Source organism: Microcaecilia unicolor, chromosome 6 (assembly GCF_901765095.1).
Source record: "Microcaecilia unicolor chromosome 6, aMicUni1.1, whole genome shotgun sequence".
Taxonomy (NCBI): domain Eukaryota; kingdom Metazoa; phylum Chordata; class Amphibia; order Gymnophiona; family Siphonopidae; genus Microcaecilia; species Microcaecilia unicolor.
In genome coordinates, this window is record NC_044036.1 from 191220366 (window position 1) to 191246737 (window position 26372).

The 26372-nt window shown below is 46.9% G+C and overlaps 1 protein-coding gene and 1 long non-coding RNA gene across 2 annotated transcripts in view; one reads left to right on the forward strand and one right to left on the reverse strand.

The window, feature by feature from the left end:
• Positions 1-357: 357 nt before the first annotated feature.
• LOC115471705 (ER membrane protein complex subunit 3-like) overlaps positions 358-26372 on the forward strand; it is a 43123-nt gene continuing 17108 nt past the window's right edge. Inside the window, exons 1-3 of the mRNA XM_030205493.1 lie at positions 358-585; positions 24759-24838; positions 25508-25590. Of these exons, the coding sequence (XP_030061353.1) occupies positions 479-585; positions 24759-24838; positions 25508-25590 (270 nt within the window). The 5' untranslated portion in view covers positions 358-478. The remainder of the gene's footprint in view (positions 586-24758; positions 24839-25507; positions 25591-26372) is intronic.
• LOC115471706 lies at positions 4596-23333 on the reverse strand. The gene is made up of 4 exons (XR_003942402.1): positions 23319-23333; positions 11818-11820; positions 5578-5585; positions 4596-4676 (listed from the first exon to the last, which is right to left on the reverse strand). It is a non-coding gene; the product is annotated as an uncharacterized LOC115471706 (long non-coding RNA).

Consider the following 26372-nt stretch of genomic DNA (forward strand, 5'->3'; position numbering starts at 1 on the left):
AGGGGAAGGAAGATCCTGTGAGCTACACAGGCATTGCTGTCTGGAGAGGAGGGAGTGGCAGAAACCACGGAGGAAAAAAAAATGAGGCAACTGACATAAAAACATAAGTTATCAAGATGTGGTAAAAGGCACTTTGATATACCACTGTTTGTGAGCCATATGAAAAAAATGGATAAACATATTTTGCTTGCTGCCACTGTTGAGACATTTGAGGTCTTTTTCCTCCTCATTATTTTTATTGACTTTTAATGATTTATTCTGCTGTATATGGGAGTTAGTGGAACATATGTTTTTTCAACTTTGAGTTGAGACATGGAAGTGTGAAATTTTGAGATTCCACCATATATGATAGTAAATGGTGGAATCTCTATATACATTTACAAATGCTGATAGAAAAAAAGTGAGCTCTGGTTTGTGAAACTTGGCTGTTTTGTGAGCTTCAGGGTGTGGGCTTGGATTGACTACCTACCATGTTTCCATGATTCCATTTCCTTCTCATGTAGCTAAGGTGCCCTTTCCCCTGACTCTGCGCTTCAAGCCTATGCTCCAGCAGGGAATCGAGCTCTTGTCTCTGGATGCATCTTGGTAAGTTGAGGAATATGCAGTGGTGTGCTGGTAAATTTTTAACAGGCTCTCTCCCCAGTCCACCTCTGCACCCCCCCCCCCACCCCCCCCAAAATTGCAGAGCTGGCTATGGGGGGGAGGGGGCAATGCATTACTCTCTCCAGGAAAAAAAAAATTAAATGATCCCAGGTTCCAATCTAATTCATGTTTAATATGGGATAAAATGCCATAAGTAAATAAATATAAACTTTTAACGTTCAGCACCTGATTCTCAAAGTGAACATATTCCAAACACTATAATGAAAATAACATTATTTTTTTCTACCTTTGTTGTCTGACTTTGTTTCTCTGATCATGCTGGCCCAGTATCTGATTCTGCTGCTCTCTATCTGTTCCCTTGACTCCGTTTCCAGGGCTTCCTTTCCATTTACAGTGGGGGAAATAAGTATTTGATCCCTTGCTGATTTTGTAAGTTTGCCCACTGACAAAGACATGAGCAGCCCATAATTGAAGGGTAGGTTATTGGTAACAGTGAGAGATAGCACATCACAAATTAAATCCGGAAAATCACATTGTGGAAAGTATATGAATTTATTTGCATTCTGCAGAGGGAAATAAGTATTTGATCCCTCTGGCAAACAAGACCTAATACTTGGTGGCAAAACCCTTGTTGGCAAGCACAGCGGTCAGACGTCTTCTGTAGTTGATGATGAGGTTTGCACACATGTCAGGAGGAATTTTGGTCCACTCCTCTTTGCAGATCATCTCTAAATCATTAAGAGTTCTGGGCTGTCGCTTGGCAACTCGCAGCTTCAGCTCCCTCCATAAGTTTTCAATGGATTAAGGTCTGGTGACTGGCTAGGCCACTCCATGACCCTAATGTGCTTCTTCCTGAGCCACTCCTTTGTTGCCTTGGCTGTATGTTTTGGGTCATTGTCGTGCTGGAAGACCCAGCCACGACCCATTTTTAAGGCCCTGGCGGAGGGAAGGAGGTTGTCACTCAGAATTGTACGGTACATGGCCCCATCCATTCTCCCATTGATGCGGTGAAGTAGTCCTGTGCCCTTAGCAGAGAAACACCCCCAAAACATAACATTTCCACCTCCATGCTTGACAGTGGGGACGGTGTTCTTTGGGTCATAGGCAGCATTTCTCTTCCTCCAAACACAGCGAGTTGAGTTCATGCCAAAGAGCTCAATTTTTGTCTCATCTGACCACAGCACCTTCTCCCAATCACTCTCGGCATCATCCAGGTGTTCACTGGCAAACTTCAGACGGGCCGTCACATGTGCCTTCCGGAGCAGGGGGACCTTGCGGGCACTGCAGGATTGCAATCCGTTATGTCGTAATGTGTTACCAATGGTTTTCGTGGTGACAGTGGTCCCAGCTGCCTTGAGATCATTGACAAGTTCCCCCCTTGTAGATGTAGGCTGATTTCTAACCTTCCTCATGATCAAGGATACCCCACGAGGTGAGATTTTGCGTGGAGCCCCAGATCTTTGTCGATTGACAGTCATTTTGTACTTCTTCCATTTTCTTACTATGGCACCAACAGTTGTCTCCTTCTCGCCCAGCGTCTTACTGATGGTTTTGTAGCCCATTCCAGCCTTGTGCAGGTGTATGATCTTGTCCCTGACATCCTTAGACAGCTCCTTGCTCTTGGCCATTTTGTAGAGGTTAGAGTCTGACTGATTCACTGAGTCTGTGGACAGGTGTCTTTCATACAGGTGACCATTGCCGACAGCTGTCTGTCATGCAGGTAACGAGTTGATTTGGAGCATCTACCTGGTCTGTAGGGGCCAGATCTCTTACTGGTTGGTGGGGGATCAAATACTTATTTCCCTCTGCAGAATGCAAATAAATTCATATACTTTCCACAATGTGATTTTCCGGATTTAATTTGTGATGTGCTATCTCTCACTGTTACCAATAACCTACCCTTCAATTATGGGCTGCTCATGTCTTTGTCAGTGGGCAAACTTACAAAATCAGCAAGGGATCAAATACTTATTTCCCCCACTGTATTTATTTTCTTTCCTCCTTCATTTCTGGTCCTCCGTAGACTTGACTGTACAGTGGATCCAGCTTCTGCCTATTTTCTCCATCCATGTGCAATTTCTCTCCTCATTTCCTTTTCCCTCATCTAATCTCCTTCCTCTATCTTCCCTCCCTGTCCAGCATTTCTTCTCTCTCCCTTCCCTCCATCCATGTCTAGAATTTCTCTTGCCCTCCCCTCCATCCATGTCCTGAAACTCTCCTCTCTCCCCTGCCCCTCTCTACCCATCCATACCCAGCAATTCTCTTCTCTCCCCTGCCCCCCTCTACCCATCCATGCCCAGCAATTCTCTCCCCTGCCCTCCCGCTCCCATCCATGTCCAGTGATTCTCCATCGCCCCCACCCTCCCCTCCCATCCATCTTTTTGTATTACCTCCGTCGAAGCGCCACGTTATTTAAAACCCTGCTGCCCGTCTCCAGCCTTCCCCTGCTTGCTTCTTGATGATGTTCGTTCCCTCAGTCCCGCCTTCGTGGAAAAAGGAAATGACGTCAGAAGGCGCTTCGAGGGAGGTAATAGAAACTGATGGATGGGATGGGAGGGTGGGGGCGAAGGACATCGTTGGACATGTTTGGGAGGGGAGGTAAGCATGGCCTGTGATGGCGCCCTCCTGCCATGCTTACCTCCCGTAATGGAGCCGGCTCACCCCTAAGAACAACCAGCTCGCAAGAGCTGCTTGTTAAATTTTGACAGCTCTTGCGAGCCGGAACGAGCCGGCTCCAGCGCACTACTGGGAATATGATGGTGGTTTTATGTTGAGGTAAAAAAAATTTTCCACTTAAAAACATGACGGCAGATAAGAGATGAATGGCCCATCCAGTCTACCCATCCACAGCAGCCACTAACTCCTCCTTTCCCTAAGAGACCCCACATACCTGTCCCATGCTTTCTTGAATTCAGGCAATTCCACTCATCCACCCTTTCCATGAAAACGTTTTCTCTTAGATTACTCCTGAGCCTACCCATCTACCCATCCACAGCAGCCACTAACTCCTCCTTTCCCTAAGAGACCCCACATACCTGTCCCATGCTTTCTTGAATTCAGGCAATTCCACTCATCCACCCTTTCCATGAAAACGTTTTCTCTTAGATTACTCCTGAGCCTAACACCTCTTAACTTCATTCTATGCTCTCTCGTTCCAAAGTTTTCCCTCATTTGAAAGAGGTACAGTATTAGTGCCACAGAAGTATTTGAACATCTATCATATCCCCTCTCTCCCGCCTTTCTTCCAAAGTATGCATATTGAGAGCTTTGTCTGTTCCCATATGCTTTATGATGGAAACTATTGACCAATCTTTTTGTAGGTGCGGTCTCCAGAACTGCACACAGTATTCTAGATGGGAGCCTCACCGGAGATTTATAAAAGGGCACTACCACCTCCTTTTTTCCCTGCTGGCCATTCCCCTCCCTATGCACCTGAGCATCCGTCTGGCTCGGGTATGGCCAGTATGATCATAAGACACAATCACCCCCAAGTCCTGCTCTTTAGTACGCAAGTACTTCATCCCCTATAACTATACTGTTCCCTTAGATTTTTGCAACCTCTGTGTAGGACCTAACATTTTTGGCACTAAATCTAAGTTGCGAACTGGACCGTTCTTCAAGCTTTTCCAGATCCCTCTGCATGCTATCCACACCCTCCAGGGTGTCTACCCTATTATAGAGTTTGGTATCATCCGCAAAGACAAACTTTACCAGACAGTCCTTTCACAATATCACAAAGATGCTAAAAAGAGCAGACAGGTCAGACTAACAAGTCAGTAATTCCCAAACTTCTCCTTGCTTCCACTCTTGTGCAGAGGGACCACATCCAGACTCTAAGGAAGCATTGAAGAGGTCAGGCAGCAAAGTCTTTACTTTACCCTTGGATGTATCCCATCAGGCTCTGTCGCTTTGTCTATTTTAAGTTATCTAGCTCCTCACAAACAATGTTCTGAGAATTAGTCCTGGTCTACCAAACATCTATTCCCATTAGCATTTGTTTTCTGCGGTCCTACCCCTGGCCTTTCGTCCATGAACACAGAATAGAAATAATTGTTAAACAATGTAGCTTTATCCTAATAATATTCCTCCCCTTCACCATTTTGGCCCTTACTCCTATCACTTACATAGATTTAAAAAAATGTCCCCCAATTTTGCCGCACTATCTTTTCTTTCATTTGTATCTTTGATTTCCTGATGTCTTGTCCAGCTTTTCTAGATATTATTGCCCGACTTCCTCTTTCTACATCGTCTTCATAACTTGTGAAGGCTAATCTTTTTATTTTTTTTTTTCTCTTTTTGCAGCTTTTGAAAACCAAAGTGGCTGTCTAATTTTTTTTTCCTGTCTTACATACTTTTCTAACATGAAGGTTAAAAGAGCTCCTTTCAATTGCTTTTCTACTTCCTTCAGCTGTTCCCATCCAACTAACTTCCTTGAGATATTCCCCCATCTTGGCAAAGTGACTTCTTTTGAAATCTAGAACCTTCAATCTTGAATAAGCTGTCTCCTCATGTGTCTTAATATTGAACTACACCATCCGGTGATCACTAGATGCCAAATGATCACCCACCATGACATCAGAAACACTCTCCCCGTTTTGTAAGCACCAAGTCCAGAATAGCTTTGTTCTGCGTGGGTTCCTTTACCAACTACTTTGAATCTTTTCTAATTCTGCTATATCTTTTTTTTTTTTTTTTTTTTTTTTTTTTTTTTTTTTATAGATACAGTGACCAGAATTGAACGCAGTACTCGGGGTGAGGTTGCACCATGGAATGATACAGAGGCAATGATACAGAGGCATTATAATATTCTTGGTCTTATTTTGCATCCCTTTTCTAATATCAACACGAACATATCTAAATCTGCAGTACCCAAGCTGCAAAGGACTCAAATACAAATATGCATCCAGTTTTTCCTACATAAGCACACAACTGTGGAACGCATTACCAAAAGCCTTGAAAACTACGAACGACCACCTAAACTTCTGGAAAACACTTAAAACTAACCTGTTTAAAAAGGCATACCCTACCAATCCAACATAAATGCCTGATCTCTGCAACACAACAAAACTAAAAAACGTAATGGACATAACACAGTTCTTCCGTTGTACGATTCCCTAGTGTGGCTATGCCAAATGAACTTTATCTTACCACAACATCACTTTGTATTTGGTTACACCGAAGTCTGTAATGCCTCTCCAGTACTATGTAAGCCACATTGAGCCTACAAATAGGTGGGAAAATGTGGGATATAAATGTAACAAATAAATAAATTACTGGAGAATCCAATATCCCCTTGATTCTAGATGACCCCACAGCAGGTACGCCCCAATCAACATCCGGCATATTAAGTCACCTATCAGAAGTGGAGTAGTAGCCTAGTGGTTAGTGCAGTGGACTTTGATCCTGGAGAACTGAGTTCGATTCCCACTGCAGCTCCTTGTGACTGTGGGCAAGTCACTTAACCCTCCATTGCCCCAGGTACAAAATAAGTATCTGTATATATGTAAACCGCTTTGAATGTAGTTGCAAAATACCACAGAAAGGCGGTACTTCAAGTCCTATTTCCTTTTCCCTTTCATAGCTATCTTTTGAATATCTTAAATTAAATCTGTCCATTTCTTCTGATTTATGAGGGAGGCCTGTTTATTGCACCAATGTAAATACTTTTTCCGTTCCCTCTTTCCAGATTAACCCACAGTTCTTCCTTACCTCCTATGTCCTGCAATTCTGACACTTTTAATATTATTCCTAATGACACTCCTTCACCCTTTTTTCCTGAATATATTATAGCCAGGTATAACTATATCCTAGTCATGGTTCTCTGTGAACCACGTCTCTGTGTCCGCTACTGAATCCAAGTCTGCTTCTACAATTATTGCCTCTAGATCTAGAAATTTGTTTCCCTTGCCACATGCATTAAAGTTCTCCAGATATTGGTCTTTTTCCCATTTATATCTTATATTCCTGAGAGTTGTTAATGACTCCACTGCTAACTCCAGGCTCCGCCCTTTCTGCCTTGCCTCACCCCATGCTTGGAATAAACTCCCTGAGCCCATATGCCAGGCCCCCTCCCTGCCCATCTTCAAATCCTTGATCAAAGCCCACCTCTTCAATGTCGCCTTCGGCACCTAACCACTACACCTCTATTCAGGAAATCTTGACTGCCCCAACTTGACATTTCGTCCTTTAGATTGTAAGCTCCTTCGAGCAGGGACCGTCCTTCTTTGTTAAACTGTACAGCGCTGCGTAACCCTAGTAGCGCTCTAGAAATGTTAAGTAGTAGTAGTAGTTTTCTGACCCATCCCCACCAAATCTAGTTTAAAGCCCTCTGCAGTACATTAGCCAGGCTGTTACGGAATATACTTTTTATATATAGTTATTTGGATTTTGCTCATTTCTTTTTAGTAGTCGTTCAAGATGAGACCCTGGAGGATTCACAATCTAAGTTGGTACCTGAGGCAATGAAGGGTTAAGTGACTTGCCCAAGATCATAAGTAGCAGCAGTGAGATTTGAACCAGCCACCTCTGGATGCCAAATCTGATGCTCTAACCAGTAGGCCACCTCCACTTTTTTCCCTTTGATAGATGGATGCCATCTGTGCTCAGAAGGTCTTGGAAAAGCATCCCATGGTCAAGGAAACCAAAGCATTCACTCTGGCATCATCCACACAGCCACAGATTCAGCTCCAGGATACGAGCTTCCCTCATTTGGCCTGTACCTTCTCAATGAGAACACCACCTGTGCAGTTGCCACCTGTGCACTTAACTGCTTCACCCTCTGTCCCAAAGCCATGAAGTCACATTTCCTTATTGTCTTCTCCAGACCGTTTCCTACGAGTGGGTAATATGCACTCCTACCAGCAGAGGGAGACTGAGAATTATTGAACAGTGCTCATGTATAATGGACTTTGCAGCCCTGTCCTGCTCAGTATTTCTCAGTCTCCCAGCAGAGGTAGGTGCTATGCAACCCTGCTCCATGTTTTTGGTGGTGCGTTGGTTCACTGCGGCATCGAAACTGTGAACGGGAATCAGATCCGCGGAGATCAAACGGAACGTTTACTCCACTACCTAACAGATTACCCTGCCGAAAGTGACCACAAGGCGACTACGACCCTGATTCTTCACCTACCTCGTGGCCACAACGGTCACCTATACCCGGACTGAGATCGCAACCGCAGACGTGCTCAATCGGAGCAACAAAGCCCCCGAGGAACTTGGCCGGCGAACGCTGTGACCGGAGTACTCACCTAGGTCCAATGTACCGAACAACCAGGGGTCCTATATAGGTCTTTAGAACCGGACCAGAACATGAAGGAGCCCGGAAAGGGCACGAATTCACCAATGGAACAACTCCCGCAGAAACCTCAATAAGAGGCTAATAACCGATCAAATCGAAGGGGAGATCGGGTGGAGATGACTACTTAAAACGCCGCTCCCTATTCCATGAACAGCTCCCGATCTGGCCCTGAGAAGCCTTCACATAACGCAGGGTGAGACAGAAAGCTCCAGAATGGACACTGTCGCCCAAGACGTGGCTAACCTGATCTGAACCTGGTCAGTAAAACTGCTGCTTAAACAGTCCCCAGCTTGTCTTGGCTAATTGACTGGTGGGATCTTGGCCTACTTTGGTGGGCTCCAAACAGCTCATGAGATCCTGCTTGTTCCAGCTGCTTAAACAGTCCCCAGCTTGTCTTGGCTAATTGACTGGCGGGATCTTGGCCTACTTTGGTGAGCTCCAAACAGCTCATGAGATCCTGCTTGTTCCAGCCCCGATACTCCAGCCTATTCCGGCCCATCTGCTCCTGATTGTTCCAATCCGCCTGATCCAGTTACTACTTAGGCACCCGTAAACACCTCAGTCAACACTCATGGCCCCGATACACATTCTTCTCCTTGCCCTGTCCCTTCCTAATCTTTTCCCCCTCCCCCTACCGCTGCCTACAGCATCCATGTCTTCTCCCGTCCTGCTCACTATTACAATACTCTACCCACCCCCACTCTTCACCACCTCACCATCTCTCCTATCCCCCTCCTCCTTCCTAGCTCTCAACCTTCAACACTTCCTTCCTGCCATTAACCCATCCCCATTCCTCCTAAGCGCATCCCGGCTTCGTCGCCTTCGTCACCCTACCTCCCGCACCCTCCTCCGCACTCTCTTGCTCCTTCTCCTGTTATCCGTGGGAGACATCAATCCCAATCCAAGTACCCCACACCTGTCCTCGTCCTATCCATGCAAACGATTCCGGGATGTCTCAAATCTCATCTCTATTCCCCTCTTCCCTCCCTCTTCCCTCCCCTTCTCGTGTGCCATGTGGAATGCGTGCTCGGTCTGCAACAAACATTTACCACCCCCCTGACAAGTCCCTCCCGTCCTTCCTTACTGACTTCGATGCCTGGCTCTCAGTTTTTCTTGAACCCTCATCTCCATCCCTCATTCTTGGAGACTTTAACATACACGCCAACGACTCATCCGACTCTTACGCTTCCTAGTTCCTCACTCTGACATTCTCCTTCAACCTCCAGCTGAGCTTCACCACCCCTACTCACCAGTCTGGCCATTGTCTTGACCTCGTCCTCTCCTCTGCCTGCTCACCCTCCAATTTCTGCGCTTCTGCTCTCCCTCTCTCAGATCATCACCTGATCACCTTCACACTTCATCAGCCTCCCCCTCAGTCCCGCCCAACACTAACCACTACTTCTAGGAATCTCCAGGCTGTCGACCCTCCCACCTTATCCTTTCAAATCTCTAATCTCCTCCCGTCCATCATGTCCTCTGAGTCTGTCGACAAGGCTGTCTCTACTGTAATGATTAGATCTGCCTCACCCGTTTGAGCAGCGGAAGCCAGGGGCTCTCTCTACTATCCTGGATAGAACTGCATATCCCCTCTAGATATTTAATCACCCCAACCTTGTATCTGCACATGACAGGCTTACACCGTCAGGCAGTAGCAACCTCCCCAATTAGAAAGGAGCCCAGTATTCAGTAGATAGAGTAATATAGTTTATTAGCATTGTCATCTCACCCAAAGATGGTACAGGCAAGCAGGTATTCATATGATGGTACAGCAGTACACGGCACGTTTCTCTCTCTAGCCTTCTGAAGACTTCTCTTGTAGCCTTCCTTCTCCCTTCTCCTTCACTCATTGATCTAATACCCCTCAGACTGCTGCTTATATACAATTTTAACCCCGTTCATTCCAATGGACCCTAGCTTGCTCACCAGAGATCTTGGTTCTTATCAGTTGATCAGGATGACTTCACATGTTCCCAAACCATCCTCTAGCCCCCCCTTACGATGTTCTCACCCGGGGTGCAGCTGACCCAGTACTATCTCTACATAACCATAGTAACTCTTGCTCATGACGTCTTACAGGTGCCAGTCCCAGAGCAAATGCCCCCTCCCTTGCCAGTTCAGCACTTGCTACAGTGAAATATAACTGTGTCAAAGGGGATCTCTGATTTTTACAGGCCTATCTCTCTGGGAACTCATTTCAGCTTGAGCTGCAGAAAAATGTACTTTGTATCAGAGATGGTGTTTGATTTCTAAGAGAGGCCTAGCTCTTTAGCCTGAGCCGTTGGCCTGTATTTTACTGAGAGCAAGGGCTAGCATAACTCTTCACTACTCACAATGCCACTCTCTCCTCTGCTCTGGACACCCTTGCACCATCCATCTCCCGTCCCACAAGACGTACTAATCCCCAGCCCTGGCTGACCCCTTGCATCCAATACTTTCGCTCCTGCGCCCGATCTGCTGAACGCCTCTGGAGGAAATCTCGCACCCATAGTGACTTCATTCATTACAAATTCATGCTATCCTCTTTCCAGTCCTCCCTATTCCTTGCCAAACAGGACTATTACACCCAATTGACTAATTCTCTCGGCTCCAACCCTCGTCGTATCTTCAACACCCTTAACTCCCTCCTCAAAGTGCCCTCGGGTCCCACCCCCCCTCACTCTCTCCTCAATCACTGGCTGACTACCTCCGCAACAAGGTGCAAAAGATCAACCTCGAATTCACTACCAAGCCACCTCCTCCTCTTCACCCATTAACCCACTCCCTCAACCAACCAACCCAGGCTGCCTCCTCCTCTTTTCCTGACATCACCGAGGAGGAAACCGCCCACCTTCGCTCCTCCTCAAAATGCACCACCTGTTCCTCTGATCCCATCCCCACCAACTTACTAAACACCATCTCTCCTACTGTCACCCCCCCCATCTGTCATATCCTCAACCTCTCTCTCTCCACTGCAACTGTCCCTGACACCTTCAAGCATGCTGTAGTCACACCACTCCTCAAAAAACCTTCACTAGACCCTACCTGCCCTTCCAACTACCGCCCCATCTCCCTCCTACCCTTCCTCTCCAAGATACTTGAACGCGCCGTTCACAGCCGCTGCCTTGATTTTCTCTCCTTTCATGCCATCCTCAATCCGCTTCAATCCGGTTTTCGCCCTCTACCCTCGACAGAAACGGCACTCACTAAAGTCTGTAATGACCCGTTCCTTGCCAAATCCAAAGGTCACTACTCCATCCTCATCCTCCTTGACCTATCCGCCACTTTTGACACTGTCAATCATAAACTACTTCTTGCTGCACTATCCTCATTTGGGTTCCAGGGCTCTGTCCTCTCCTGGTTCTCCTCCTATCTCTCCCACCGTACCTTCAGAGTACACTCCCATGGATCTTCCTCCACCCCCATCCCGCTCTCTGTTGGGGTTCCTCAGGGATCAGTCCTTGGATCCCTTCTTTTTTCAATCTATACCGCTTTCCTGGGCTCACTGATCTCATCTCATAGCTACCAATATCATCTTTATGGTGACGACACCCAGCTTTATCTCTCCACACCAAACATCACTGCGGAAACCCAGGCCAAAGTATCAGCCTGCTTATCCGACATTGCTGCCTGGATGTCCAACCGCCACCTGAAACTGAACATGGCCAAGACCGAGCTCATTGTCTTTCCACCCAAACCCACTTCTCCTCTCCCTCCATTCTCTATCTCAGTCGATAACACCCTCATCCTCCCCGTACCATCTGCCCGCAACCTCGGAGTCATCTTCAACTCCTCCCTCTCCTTCTCTGCCCATATCCAGCAGACAGCCAAGACCTGTCGCTTCTTTCTGTATAACATCAGCAAAATTCACCCTTTCCTCTCTGAGCACACCACCCGTACTCATCCACTCTCTCATTACCTCTTGCCTTGACTACTGCAACCTACTCCTCACTGGCCTCCCACTTAATCATCTATCCCCCCTTCAATCTGTTCAGAACTCTGCTGCGCGTCTTATCTTCCGCCAAGACCGTAATGCTCATATCACCCCTCTCCTCGAGTCACTTCACTGGCTTCCGATCAGGTACCGCATACAATTCAAGCTTCTCCTACTAACCTACAAATGCACTCAATCTCCAGCCCCTCACTACCTCTCTACCCTCATCTCCCCATACACTCCTACCCATAACCTCTGATCACAGGACAAATTCCTTCTCTCAGTACCCTTCTCCACCACCGCCAACTCCAGGCTCTGCCCCTTCTGCCTCGCCTCACCCTATGCCTGGAATAAACTCCAAGGCCATACGCCAAGCCCCCTCCCTATCCATATTCAAATCCTTGCTCAAAGCCCACCTCTTCAATGTCGCTTTTGGCACCTAACCATTGTACCTCTACCCAAGTAACCTAGACTGCTCCGATTTCTGATTGACTACACTTTTTGTTCTTTTGACCTTTAGATTGTAAGCTCCTTTGAGCAGGGACTGGCCTTTTTTGTTATTTGTACAGCGCTGCATTAGTCTCGGTCTCTTGGCCCCTGCACCTCTTTTTTTTGGGGGGGGGTTCTTCCCCCTTCTCTGGGAGAAGTTCCTTCAAGCAAGCCCCCTAGTGGGAACAGAGCACTGTTCTTTAAAAAAATATATATATATATATGTCTATGTCTTTAACATAGGAAACGCCCGGGGGCAGTGGGCATTTTGGTTTCTTTGCGCCAGTTTTTGGTGCCTTCGCCTATGCAGCTGCAATCTTGAACGGAGGGGGAAGGAAGCCAGAACCAAGGCAACTTAGGAGGATTGCAGGGAGTTTGGCAGTGGAATGCTATTCCTGGTCCCTACGAAGGCGGCTTTTCTTCCTGGCCTTCCTCCTCCGATGGTGGCGCAGTCTGAGAAGTCGCGCCGTTGCATGGCCTGTTCATCATGCCGTGTGCTCTCCCATAGCACCAGCTTGTGAAGGGTTTGCAAGAAGGTGAGGTCTGGTTCTGGGGAAGAGCCAGATTTGGGTATTCCGGCGGCGATAGGGGCAGCTACGATTCCTGGGCCAACTGCTGAAGGGTTGGAGGAGCAGAGTACTTCTTCCCATGACGCGACTGACGCGGTTTTGGCGGGAATGTCCGCCATGTTGCTTCCTCTGCTTCGGTCCCTTCTTTTTCTGAGAAGACGCTGGTGATGTCGCAGCAGGACTCCATTTTCACCAGAATTTGTGCTGCTACTCCATCAGGCTCATTGCCTGAAGACAGGAATTTCTCCTGATGTTGCAGCAGGTTCTCTGGCCACTCCTCCACGGGATGGGCCCTTGGGGTCTGCAGTTGAGGCACCCGGGTCCAAGAGGCCATGTCTGGCTGGTGTGGAGGATCTGGGGGAGGCTCTCTCCCTTGGTTCAGACCCTCCAGTAGACGCAGATGGGGGAGAGTTTTGGGACGCAGGACCCCTGGATGAACCCTTAGAGGCTCCCTTAGGTGAGGATCCTTCGGTAGTATGCATTTTTTGAAGGCAAGAGCTGCCCTCCCTGTTGGCGGAGGTACTTCAGATGCTTAAATTGTCAGAAGAGCCCCCTCAGGTGTCCCAGAAAGGGGACCTGCTTCTTAAGGGGGTTCGTAGACCTCCACAAACCTTTCCTTATCATGAGGATTTGAAGGAACTGGTGGAGGCGGAATGGCTTGTTCCCAATTCACTACTACTACTACTACTATTTAGCATTTCTATAGCGCTACAAGGCATACGCAGCACTGCACAAACATAGAAGAAAGACAGTCCCTGCTCAAAGAGCTTACAATCTAATAGACAAAAAATAAATAAAGTAATCAAATCAATTAATGTGAACGGGAAGGAAGAGAGGAGGGTAGGTGGAGGCGAGTGGTTACAAGTGGTTACGAGTCAAAAGCAATGTTAAAGAGGTGGGCTTTCAGTCTAGATTTAAAGGTGGCCAAGGATGGGGCAAGACGTAGGGGCTCAGGAAGTTTATTCCAGGCGTAGGGTGCAGCGAGACAGAAGGCGCGAAGTCTGGAGTTGGCAGTAGTGGAGAAGGGAACAGATAAGAAGGATTTATCCATGGAGCGGAGTGCACGGGAAGGGGTGTAGGGAAGGACAAGTGTGGAGAGATACTGGGGAGCAGCAGAGTGAGTACATTTATAGGTTAGTAGAAGAAGTTTGAACAGGATGCGAAAACGGATAGGGAGCCAGTGAAGGGTCTTGAGGAGAGGGGTAGTATGAGTAAAGCGACCCTGGCGGAAGACGAGACGGGCAGCAGAGTTTTGAACCGACTGGAGAGGGGAGAGGTGATTAAGTGGGAGGCCAGCAAGAAGCAGATTGCAGTAGTCTAGACGAGAGGTGACAAGGGTGTGGATGAGGGTTTTGGTAGAGTGCTTGGAAAGAAAGGGGCGGATTTTACGGATGTTGTAAAGAAAGAAACGACAGGTCTTGGCGGTCTGCTGGATATGAGCAGAGAAGGAGAGAGAAGAGTCAAAGATGACCCCAAGGTTTCGAGCTGAGGAGACAGGGAGAATGAGAGAGCCATCAACAGAAGTAGAAAACGGGGGGAGCGGGGAGGTGGGTTTGGGGGGGAAAATGAGAAGCTCGGTTTTGGTCATATTTAATTTCAGGTGGCGTTGAGACATCCAGGCAGCAGTGTCAGACAAGCACGCTGAAACTTTGGTTTGGATGCAAGGTGAGATATCAGGGGTAGAAAGGTAGATTTGGGAATCATCAGCATAGAGATGGTAGGAAAACCCATTTACGAATCGGTTGTGCCATGGCTCGCCTTTATCAGCTCCCTCAGGCAGATCTGGAAACCTTTTGGGTCCCCAAGGTGGACGCACTGGTTACAGCAGTACCAAGAAGTCTGCTATCCCTCTTGAGGGTGGAGCGTCTCAAGGACCCGCAGGTTTGGAGGCTTTGTTGAAGCGCTCATTCGAGGTTTCTGCCTTGGGCTTGTAGGCCGCCATCTGTGGGGGTTTATGTGGCTCGGACCTGTTTTCGTTGGGCTGAGCGTCTCCCCGATGTTCCTGCAGACTCCTCGTTCGGCAGCCAATATCCTTAATCTGGAGATGGGCACTGCTTTTCTTACGGATGCAATGTATGACTTGGTTCGGGCCTCTGCGAGGAATCTGACACTGGGCGACAGATGTAGCATCCAAAGTACGTCTGAGTCGGCTTCCTTTCGGCAGTGAGTTGGAGAAACTTGTGAGTCTAGGCAAGTCCAAAGGGGCTCTGCTTCCGGAGGATAGGTCCTGCTTGGCTTCCCGGTCTGTGGCCCGAGGGCGCCTCAGGGAGGCTCGCAGATACAGGCCAGGTAGCGATGCTGGTTCTCAACGTGCTCGGTTCTGGAATAGAGGTCAATCCTTTTAGCCCTTTCGGAGTAACCGTAGAGGTTGTGACAGAGGCGCCGGGGGATCCAGCAGTGTCAGAACCTCCCAATGAAGGTGCGGGGGCCCAGTCTCCGGTTCTGGCCGTAGGAGGCAGGCTTCAGCTGTTCTATTGGAACTGTCTGGGTAACTTCAGACCAGTGGGTTTTAGATATAGTCAGGTACAGGTATGCACTGGAGTTTTGCCATCTGCTTCCAGATGCCTTTCTCATTTCTCCTTGCAAGTCACTGTTCAAGGCCAGGGCCATGCATCAGACCCTGGCTCTGCGGGCCGTAGTTCCCGTTTTCCCAGGTGAGAGAGGTTCTGGCAGATATTCCATTTACTTTGTCTTGCCCATGAAGGGAGGGCTCCTGGCGTCCAATTCTGGACCTAAAAAGGGTGAATCGGGCTTTGTGGGTGTTGCCCTTCCACATGGAGACTCAAGTCGGTTATCGTGGCAGTTCAGCCGGGGGAGTTTCTCACATCCTTGGATCTTACGGAGGCGTACCTTCACCATGGTTTTCTTCTGGCAGGAGTATAACTAACTGGATGTGAAGTTGCTTCTTCAACTCAAAAACATTAGAAGTACTGTACTTCAAACTCTGCAGTGTCTTGTTCCAGGCTACAACCCAAAGTCCAGGGCAAAAAGTTGGATGTTTTGGTCTGGACCTGTTTCAATCATGACTAAGTCAGGAAAAGGTGCCTGAGAACCCTTATTTTATCATCCTCACTTTAATATTCCCTTATCTCTTGTTTGTCCTGTTTGTCTGTCCTAATTAGATTGTAAGCTCTGTCGAGCAAGGACTGTCTCTTCATGTTCAAGTGTACAGCGCTGCGTACGTCTAGTAGCGCTATAGAAATAAGTAGTAGTAGTTTCAAGCAATGCCCTTCAGGCTTGCTACAGCACCACAGATCTTCTCCAAGGTGGTGGTAGCAGCTTGGTGCATCCCTACCTGGACGATTGGTTAATCAGGCAAAGTCAGCAGAGGAAAGCCAGAGAGCCTCGGGTCCAGTGGTTCTCCTTCTCCAGCAGTTGGGATGGATTGTCAATGCATCCAAGAGGTCACTGGTTCCCTCCCAGTCCTTGGAATTCCTGGGAGTGCATTTCATTACACGCAAAAGTGTATTGCATATCCTGAAGATCCAGTCCCAGGTGCGTCGGTTGCTGGCAATCCAGGCTGTGTCAGCGTGGGATATTTTGTAGGTGCTGGGGTCTATGGCGGCGTCCATCAAGGTGGTGCCATGGGCATGGGCACATATGAGGCCTCTTCAGGCAGCCCTCCCGGCTCGCTGGTCCCCTCGGGTGGACTCTCTCTCATGCAGAGTTTCTCTCCGTCGTCCAGTGCGGCTCAGCCTTCAGTGGTGACTGGATTGTCATCTGAGCCCTGGGGCATGTCCCTCGACACTCCGGACTGGGTGTTAGTAACAATGGATGCCAACCTGACTGGGTGGGGAGCCCATTGTCAGGGACAAGTTGCTCAGGGCTCCTGGTCAGCGGCGGAGTCTCGCTGGTCCATCAATCGTCTGGAAACCAGGGCAATTCATCTTGCTCTGTTGCATTTTCAGCCGATGCTCCTATTTTGCGATGTCCAGGTTTCTCTCCGACAATGTGATAGCAGTCGCTTACGTCAGTCGTCGGTGGGGGAGGGACCAAAAGCTTTCTTTTAGCACAGGAGGTGGCGTTGATCATGGCCTAGGCGGAACAGAACATCCGGCTTCTCTCGGCAGCACATGTTGCGGGAGCATCCAACCTACAGGTGCATTATCTAAGTCAGCATCATATGGATCCAGGGAAGTGGGCATTAGCCCCGTTTGCCTTTCAGCTCATTGTCAATCGGTGGGGCACCCCAGTAATGGATCTGATGGCTTCGGCAGAGAATGCCAAGGCTCCGTGGTTTTACCAAGCTTGGCAGGCAGCATCAGCATCCCTGAGCCACTGATGCCAGCACCCTACACATGCTTAGCTGTTGATGACTCAAGGATGCTGTTGCCAACTGCAGAGCTTCATAGAAGGAAGTTCTGGCCGTCTTTGGAGGAGGTCCTTCACCAGGAAGGCTATACAGCAAGGGTAAGAACTGGTGTTAGACTTTCTAGGGCCCTCCTCCCTGCCTTCCCTCCGATTTCCCCCACCTGCCATTACTGTCATACCAACAGACCCACATCAAATACTGAACAAGGGATCACAAATCAGAAATGAAAATATTTAGACAATAATTGAACTGGGAACCCCAAAGAGTTAAAACTTAGCATGTACCGCAGCACTGGAGAAATAAAAACAGAAATGCATTTCCTTTCTACTGAACACAATACAAACAAATTTGCTATTCAGATTTCCCAACGCCAATATATTTCATTTAAAATGTTCAAAATGGAGGAAGTGACGTCACGCTACTGAATGGAGCAGTGAGAACGAAGCTCCCGCAGAACAGCACTAAAAGAAGCATTTAAGTAGCGATCCTTACCCCGCAAATCGGCTGAAAAGCATAGCGACTGACTGGTGAAGAAGAACGAAATCAAAGGATGTCGCAAGCGAAGGCAAAACTCCCGGACCTAGCAGTGTTCTCATATCAGCAACAGAAAGGGAGAACGGAACAAAATGGCGCCCGCAGCACGAGGGAAGAACAGGAAAACACAGAGCGAGCACGCGATGAACCTTCAAATGAAAGAATGGAGGTAGAACCAGAAATATGGGCGAAGCTCTGCTCATGGTTTCAAGAGATCAAAACGGATCTCAAAGAAGTGCGAAGGGATTTTGCCCAGCTGAGCGCGGAGCTGCGAGGGGAAATCACTGAGCTAGGAAATCGAGTCCTGGAGGTAGAAAACGAGCAAGAGGAGCAGGGAGAAGCGTTAAAAGCTATGGAGCAACAATTGGAAGAGAGGAAAAATGAAGCCAGATACCTCATAGACAAAGTTGAGGACCTAGAGAATAGGAGCAGACGCTCCAATATAAGAATCCGGGGGATACCTGAGGTGCCTGAATTTAACAATTGTGAAGAGGTGGTGAGATCCATTGCAGCGCAATTATTATCTACTGAATCTGAATGCTATGATAAAACAACAATAAGCATTGAACGCGCCCATAGGGCACTGGGTGTGCGAAAACAAAACCAGCCGAAAGATATAGTGGCATGTTTTACAAAATTCACAGTGAAAGAAGCAGTGATGAAGAAGGCAAGAGGGGCGGCCCCTATAACTTGGGAGAGCTACCCGATTGAATTATACCAGGACATATCAGCATTGACCCTTAAACGAAGGGGAGAACTCCGCCCGTTGACTGCACAGTTGAGAGACGAAGGAATATCATATAAATGGCAGTACCCATTTGCCTTAACCTTTTTTCAAGAGGGAAAGCAAAGGAGAGTGGCGTCAATTGAAGAAGCGCAGGAGTATCTGAAACGAAGGGAGACTACAGAGGATCCTCCACAAGATGGGCAAGGAGCGGTAGTCTGCCCTCCAAAACCTAAATGGCAAAGGGTATCACAAGGCCGAGGACGCCTCCGACGACAAATATCGGGCAAGCAAGTGCATTCACGAACGGGAAAATGATATGGACAACAGACTGACTGGATGATCGATCACTGGAACAGGTTGGCAAAGAACTATATCAATAGGAGGGGAAGGAGAAGTCTCTAGAGCGAGCTGTGAGACGGGAGATGACGTCACGCCTCTCAGCTAGAGGCATGTACCCAAAGGAGAATGGGACATGTCTTTTGTGTGAAAGGGGGGGAAGGGGGGGAGGGAAGGGGGGGGGTCAAGAGGGGAGTATCTGGTGGTTGCTGACTAGGCTAGCTTATAGGGGAAAGAAATGTATAACATGTTTCAATGTGTGACCTGGAATGTTAAGGGCCTCAACTCACCCATTAAGCGTAAGCGCATATATACAGAACTGTTAAAAATGAACGGTGATATAATTATGTTGCAAGAAACGCATGTAAAAAAATGTCATGAGAAAATGTTAGCCCACAAAAGATATCCAGTAATGTACCACGCTGCGAACAGGCAGCATCATAAAAAGGGAGGAGTGTTGGTGGCCTTCTCAGATAAACTGCCATGGCGCATTATTAAAACAGTAGAAGATAAGGGAGGCAGATATCTTATGGTGATAGCCTCACTGTATAATACTCAATATACATTTATGACAGTGTATGCACCCAATGAAGGGCAAGGTAAATTTATAGAAGAACTTGAAACAGTGATACAAGAAAACATGCAAGGCCAATTATTAATGGGTGGGGATTTCAACCTGACCCTGAACCCGATAATGGATAATTCAAAAGGGCAGGTGGGATATGCTAGAAAAGATAGAGAAAAGATCTCTAGTTTTATGCATAGATGGGGTCTAATAGACTTATGGAGGGTGTCACACATGCAAGAAAAAGACTACACATACTATTCAGCACCGCATAATTCATACTCACGGATTGATCTCTGGCTTGGGGATGGGCTGGTGGCCAGAACTGCTCAAAAAATAACAATAGGCATTCGCATATGGTCTGACCATGCTCCAGTCCGGTTGACTATTGAGAGTGGACATACAGAGGGAGGCAGAAAGTATTGGAGGTTGGACGAAGCTCTACTTCATGACCCGGAGAATGTGGGAAAGGTAGAACAATACATAAAAGATTACATTGAGTTTAATGATGTGGCAGAAGTCCGCCCAGAGAGCCTATGGGAGGGGTTAAAGGTGGTATTGAGAGGGCAGCTGATCTCCCTCAGGGCCCACTTAAATAAACAAAAAGCAGCCAAAGAGAGAGAACTTAGAAAGGGGATAGCACAGCTAGAACAGCAACATAAGGCGAACCCTGAAGGTATAAATCTCCAGAATGAACTTCATAAATATAAAATGCAGCTTAATGAACTGCAGTTGGCAGAAATGGCGAGTCAATTGCAACAAGTTCAACAGGAGCAATATGAGCTGGGGGATAAAGCAAGTAGATTGTTAGCAAACAAGCTGAAAAAGCAGATGACACGAAACCATATTCATAGTATCAAAACACAACAAGGCCAGGCAGTCACGGAAACAGGGGATATACAAGAGACATTCCATAATTTTTACACAAGTCTCTATAAATCAGAGGTGGACGCTACAGCTGGGGAGATAACTACATATCTACAGGGGGTAGAGCTACCACAATTGACACAGGGAGAAAGAGAGCGCTTGTCGGAGCCAATAGGAATAGACGAGATAAAGGAAGCAATTAAGAATTTGCCACATGCCAAGGCTCCAGGGCCTGATGGGTATCCCGCAAGATTTTATAAGCTATATGCATCGCTGCTGGCCCCACTTTTGCGGAGACTGTTTTTGGCATATGATCAGGCACAAGAGTTGCCCTATACGTGGCGGCTGGCGGCAATCACCCTTCTGCTTAAACCGGGGAAGGACCCGCAAGAATGTGGGTCATATAGACCTATCTCCCTACTAAATGTAGATTATAAAATATTTACAAAAATATTAGCCAGCAGACTACAGGTGATGATGCCCAGACTGGTACATGAGGATCAAGTGGGATTTATTACAGGGCGCCAGGCATTTGACAATACTAGGTGCCTACAACATCTCATTCAGCAGGTCGGGGATGAACAGGTACCGGCAGTGGTTCTCTCGGTTGACGCTGAAAAGGCGTTCGACCGAGTAGAATGGCCTTTTCTTTTTGCGACACTTGAGAAGATCGGAGTGGGGGGGAGGTATCTAAAATGGCTGCAGCTCTTATATCAGGCTCCCCTGGCGATCCTGAAAGTAAATGGGTCTTATTCTGAGCCAATACATCTTAAGAGAGGTACTAGACAAGGATGTGCAGTGTCACCATTGCTGTTCGCACTAACAATGGAGCCATTAGCATGCACTATCAGAAGGAAGGAAGGAGTTAAGGGGATAGTGCGTGGGAAAAGGGAACATAAACTGATGTTATTTGCAGACGACATCCTTTTGACGCTGACAAGCCCAGAAACTTCCATAAAACAGGCCATAGAGATAATGAAACAATATGGGGCGCAATCGGGCTTCAAGGTAAATATTAATAAAACAGAGATTCTAAATCTCACAGTCCCGAATCAGGAGGTAGTACGGCTCAAAGCTGATCTCCCCTTTATATGGGCCACTAAGTCTATAAGGTATCTCGGGATACAGGTTACTCCTAAGTTGGAGGAATTATATGAGGCCAATTATCCTCAAAAAGTGAAAGAACTATTTGGTGAACTGGATAGATGGGAAGGTTTAAATATATCCTGGACGGGGCGCATTAATGCGATAAAAATGATTATTCTACCAAAGATACTATATCTTTTTATGGCACTACCCATCCCTATCCCTCGAAGCTTTTTTAAGCATTTAAACAGAAAAATGTTCGCTTTTATATGGCGAAAGAGACCACCGAGGGTGAAACGCAATATTATGTACCAACCAAAAGAGAGAGGAGGGATGGGAGTGCCCAATTTCCTATTATACTATCAGGCTGCCCAACTAAGAATTCTAGCCGATTGGCACCCGGCGGTTACCAAGAAATGGCTGCATTGGGAGAGAGCATGGTTGGGAATGAGAGAAATAGGAGACATTCTATGGTCATTGGACAAGGAGCTTGGGAGTTTAGGTAGAAGGGCGCCCATAGGAATTAGGCACATTTTAACCACATGGCATCAAATTAGGAGGAAATGGTTTCCTGAAAGAAAATACTTTCACAAGACAGGAATAGGTAGGGCTCCTGGGTTTCCGCTTGGAGGGTCAGAAATTAGCTACAAACAATGGGCACGCGCAGGGCTCTACAATTTAGGTCAATTATGGGATGAGGACAAAGTGGTAGACTTTCCAATATTGCAGGAGGAATACGGGCTGCAAGCCAGAGATCAAGTATATTACTGTTGTATCCGTAATTATATCCTTAGCAAGGCACGAGAAGAGTTGGAACTGGGGAAAACATCTCTAGAAAATGCATTAGAGAAGGGCGGGGGTAGAGGGAGCATATCGCGTCTATATCTAGCTCTGTTAAGTCATACTGACCCCCAAACAATGTATGTGAATAGATGGGAAACAGCATTGCAAACCACAATAACTAAAGACTGTTGGAAGAGAGGATATAGGTATCTCTTTAAACCATCTTTGGCTCAGAGTGCAATCGAGAATGGATATAAGATATATTACTGGTGGTATTATACGCCAGAGAGATTGCATCGTATATATCCAGAGGTATCAGCAGACTGTTGGCGAAACTGTGGAGAGAAGGGAACATTTATGCACATCTGGTGGGAATGCCCCAGAATACTGGATTATTGGAAGGCAATTATCACAATAATTTCTAAAGTGATCCAGCAACCCTACCCATGCAAGCCCGAAAATTGTTTGCTCCATATCAAGCCGAGCTCAACGACGGGGGTGCAGCATAGACTGGCGACACAATATCTGGTCGCGGCAAAAATTGCTATAGCAAGAAATTGGAAAAAACAACAGTCGCCGGATATGCAAAAAGTGTTGCAGAGAGTGGACTTTCTGTATCAAATGGCTAAACTGACAGCTATCAGAAGAGGAAGAATGGGACCCTTTGGCAAATTATGGCAGTCCTATGAACAATTTAAGGAACAGCAAGCAGCACCACCATGATACGGGAGGGGGGGGGGGGGGGAGGGGGAGGGTGGGACGGGAAGGTATAGGGATAGTTTCAGATGTTAGACAAGTAAACCAGACATGATGTGTAATGTTGTTTTATTATCTAGCTTTGCGTAATGTAAGATAAATCTATACCAATAAAAAAAGAATTGGAAAAAAAAAAAATAAAATGTTCAAAATAAATTGGGTTTTTCTTTCTATCTTTATGGTCTGGGCATTGTATTTTTCCATCATGCATTCCTGTCTGTCGTCTTCTAATTCTCATTCAAGTGGCTGCTGTCCCTCACTACTCCTGCTTCTGACATATTGATTGATCTTTTTTTTTTTAAACCCTTTCCTCTCTCTTTTTTTTTTTTTTTTTCTTTCTGCATCACTGTCAACTCAAATTTCATCCTCACTGTTCTCCTTTTTTAGTTTACAGCTACCTGTCAGATTTCCATCTTCTCTCACCCAATAACTTTTCCATTTCCCTATCTCACTCCTTCCCCAGTCCTTCATTTCCTTTCATTACCATATTTCATCCTCTGTAATCACTATCCTTTCATTCATTTCCTTGCCACCAACTTCCTCCCCCTCCTGGCCTCTCCTACATGGTTCCACCATTCCCAGCATCTTCTTACCTCCGCCCTTCTAGCCCAGCATCTGCTCCCTCTTAGTCCCTTCCCCACTTTTGTAGTCTTAAAGTAGCCTAGTGGTTAGTGCAGTGAACTTTGATCCTGAGGAACTGAGTTCGATTCCCACTGCAGCTCCTTGTGACTCTGGGCAAGTCACTTAACCCTCCATTTGCTCTGGTACAAAGTAAGTACCTGAATATATGTAAACTGCTTTGAATGTAGTTGCAAAAACCTCAGAAAGGTGGTATGTCAAGTCCCGTTTCCCTTTCCCTTCTCTCTTCCCTCCTGCCCTCTCCCCCCATATTCCAACATTTCTCCCTCTCTTCCCTCACTCCCACTGTCCAACATCTCTCCGTCACTCCCTTCTGCTCCAACATCTCCTTTCTCCCCTCTCCACCTCCTGTGTGTATTGCTCTAGCTCTCCCCAGTACCTCTATGTCCAACATTTACCATTTTCTTCTGCCCCTCCCCCCCCCTTACTTCAATGGGGCAGCACCCTTAACAGTGCCGGTACTGGAGGAAGCAAGCTGAGCTCCCATGATCCTACATCTGCCTCCCTCTCTCTGTGGCAGCGGTAGCAATTCCCACACACTGCCTACTGCCGCTAATTTGGAAGTGTCTCAGCCATGTCCCGCCCCCTTTGTCGCAATTTCCTGTTTCTGCTGGGGCAGGACACGGCAGAGGAGACACTTCTGGGTTAGTGGTGGGAATCCCTGCCGCTGAGAGGAAGGCAGATGCAGGATCGTGGGAGCTCAGCCTACTCCCTCTGCTGTCGTGCTGACAAAGGTGCTCCACTGTAGGGGCCCACCCGTGGATACGCCCCTGGCTGCAAGGCACAACTCATAGCCCCCAAAAGAGAAAGAGTCTGCTTTCTATTGGAATGTTTGCAGGGACATCAGTAGCAGTCGGGGGCTGTTGCCTGAGATAAGGCTGATGTATATTTATATTTGATTACTGGTCCTTTATCCACAGCATGTAATGTACAGGGAAAAAAATCTTAGGACTCGTACTGAACTAGTACAATATTAGCCTTCTCCCAGCCCACAGCAGGGGGAAGCCCTGAAGCTGCTCTAGAGGTATGCAGAGCTGGGCTTCATTGACCTGGCTGGGATTTCTGGGAATCAGTGGGTGCTTTAAAATCCCTATCAAGGTGTTGTTGACAGACTGTGTTTGTTTTTTGTAGACTTCAGCTGAGAAGTAGGGGAAGGTTTCACTTTAATCCTGGGTGCAAAATAACTTAAAAATATTAAAAGCTAATTGATACAATACAGATGGCTTCCAGTATAATGTTATCATTTTTTCCTATCTTGATTTAACATTGTGACCTTGTTTGGTAGGGTGAGCTCTGCATCGTGGTACTTCCTGAATGTGTTTGGCCTAAGAAGCATTTACTCCCTCATCCTGGGACAGGATAATGGTAATGAGGTGCTTAGTTTCTGTAGTGCAATTCTTGATCCCTGTAATGACCACACCTGACCCTACTTAGATCGTGAAATCTCAAACCATAAGAGCATGGCTCTAGGCTATGCTCATTGAGATCTATGGCACCAGAACCTGGCTGTAAACTTTCATAGGGTGCCTCGAGGGTGCTTCTACCCCAGCCTACTAAGTTTCAGCAGCAGTACCATGAGAAGCTATAGGCATTGAACAGAGCTAATTGTCTGCAGTGTAGCTTTCTATAGAAGGGTCTGCCAAAAGCACCCTGTGTAAGGAAAGCAAAAGACCTGTGGGCTGAAGTTAAGATAGAGCCTGAGCTGCAGACGGAGTGGCCCTATAGTTGGCACAAGCAGCCCTTGTCTTGTTTTCTGTTAAGAGTAGTGGTATATCTCCAACTGTAAAAAAACCTGTTTTGTAACTTTAAAAAACTCTGACAGAACTATGTGAAATAATTTCCTCAGAAATTAGTTATAAAAGGCTCCCACTAATGTCCTTGCTAGAACATCTTCTGCGGGCTAACCCTGCAGCAGTATGTACTTATAAATGTATAATCTAATGTAGCTAATCCATGGAATTTGCTTCTGCCTTTGCATAGACATTCATGCATGGAAGAGGTTTTCTCAGCTGACTTTCATTTGTTGTTTTCCAGCTGCTGATCAGTCTCGGGTAATGCAGGAACAAATGACAGGAGCAGCAATGGCCATGCCTGCAGACACCAATAAAGCATTTAAGGTAAAATGCTGAGGAGGTGGGACTTTAAGGACTATATATGCCTCTATAGAGTTTGTCTAGACAGTTTTTCTCTCTCCTCCCCAGTAGAAGTTTGGTATTGGATCATACCAGGTCCTCAGTAAGTATGTAGATGGTGGGAGGGTTTTAAAGAGAAGCATCTTCTGAACCAGTGCATTAACAGCACAGCAGGTCATGATTCCATCGGACATGATACTATAAAGTTAGCATTGTTCTACATTCCCTACCAGGAGTCCAAAATTCTGCTGTTATCTGTATGTTGGATTTAACCACTTGCCTTCTTCTCAAGACTAGTTAACAGTTCAGGTACAATATGTAGATCCTTCACTTAAAGGGTTTGATTTAAGTTGTGCCTGAGGCAATGGAGAGTTTAGCCTCTTGCCCAAGGTCAAAAGTAGCATCTATTGAGACGCAAGATATGAGCCCTGACTTTACTGGTTCTTGTCCTGCTATTCTAACCACTAGGCCACTCCTTCACTGTTCATAAAATCCACCAAAATGACAAAAATGATATGCCAAATGATGTACCAAAAGACATATGAGAAGAGACTTGAAGACCTGAATATGTATACCCTAGAGGAATGGAGAGAGAGAGAGGGTGTTATGATACAGATGTTTAAATATTTAAAAGATATTAATATGCAAACTAATCTTTTTCAGAGCTGGGAAGGTGGTAGAATTACCCACTTTTCCCCAACCCTCTCTCTAGCACATAAACCCTCTCCCCCTATATCCCCATCCCAAGCATGCACTCCTACTTCTCT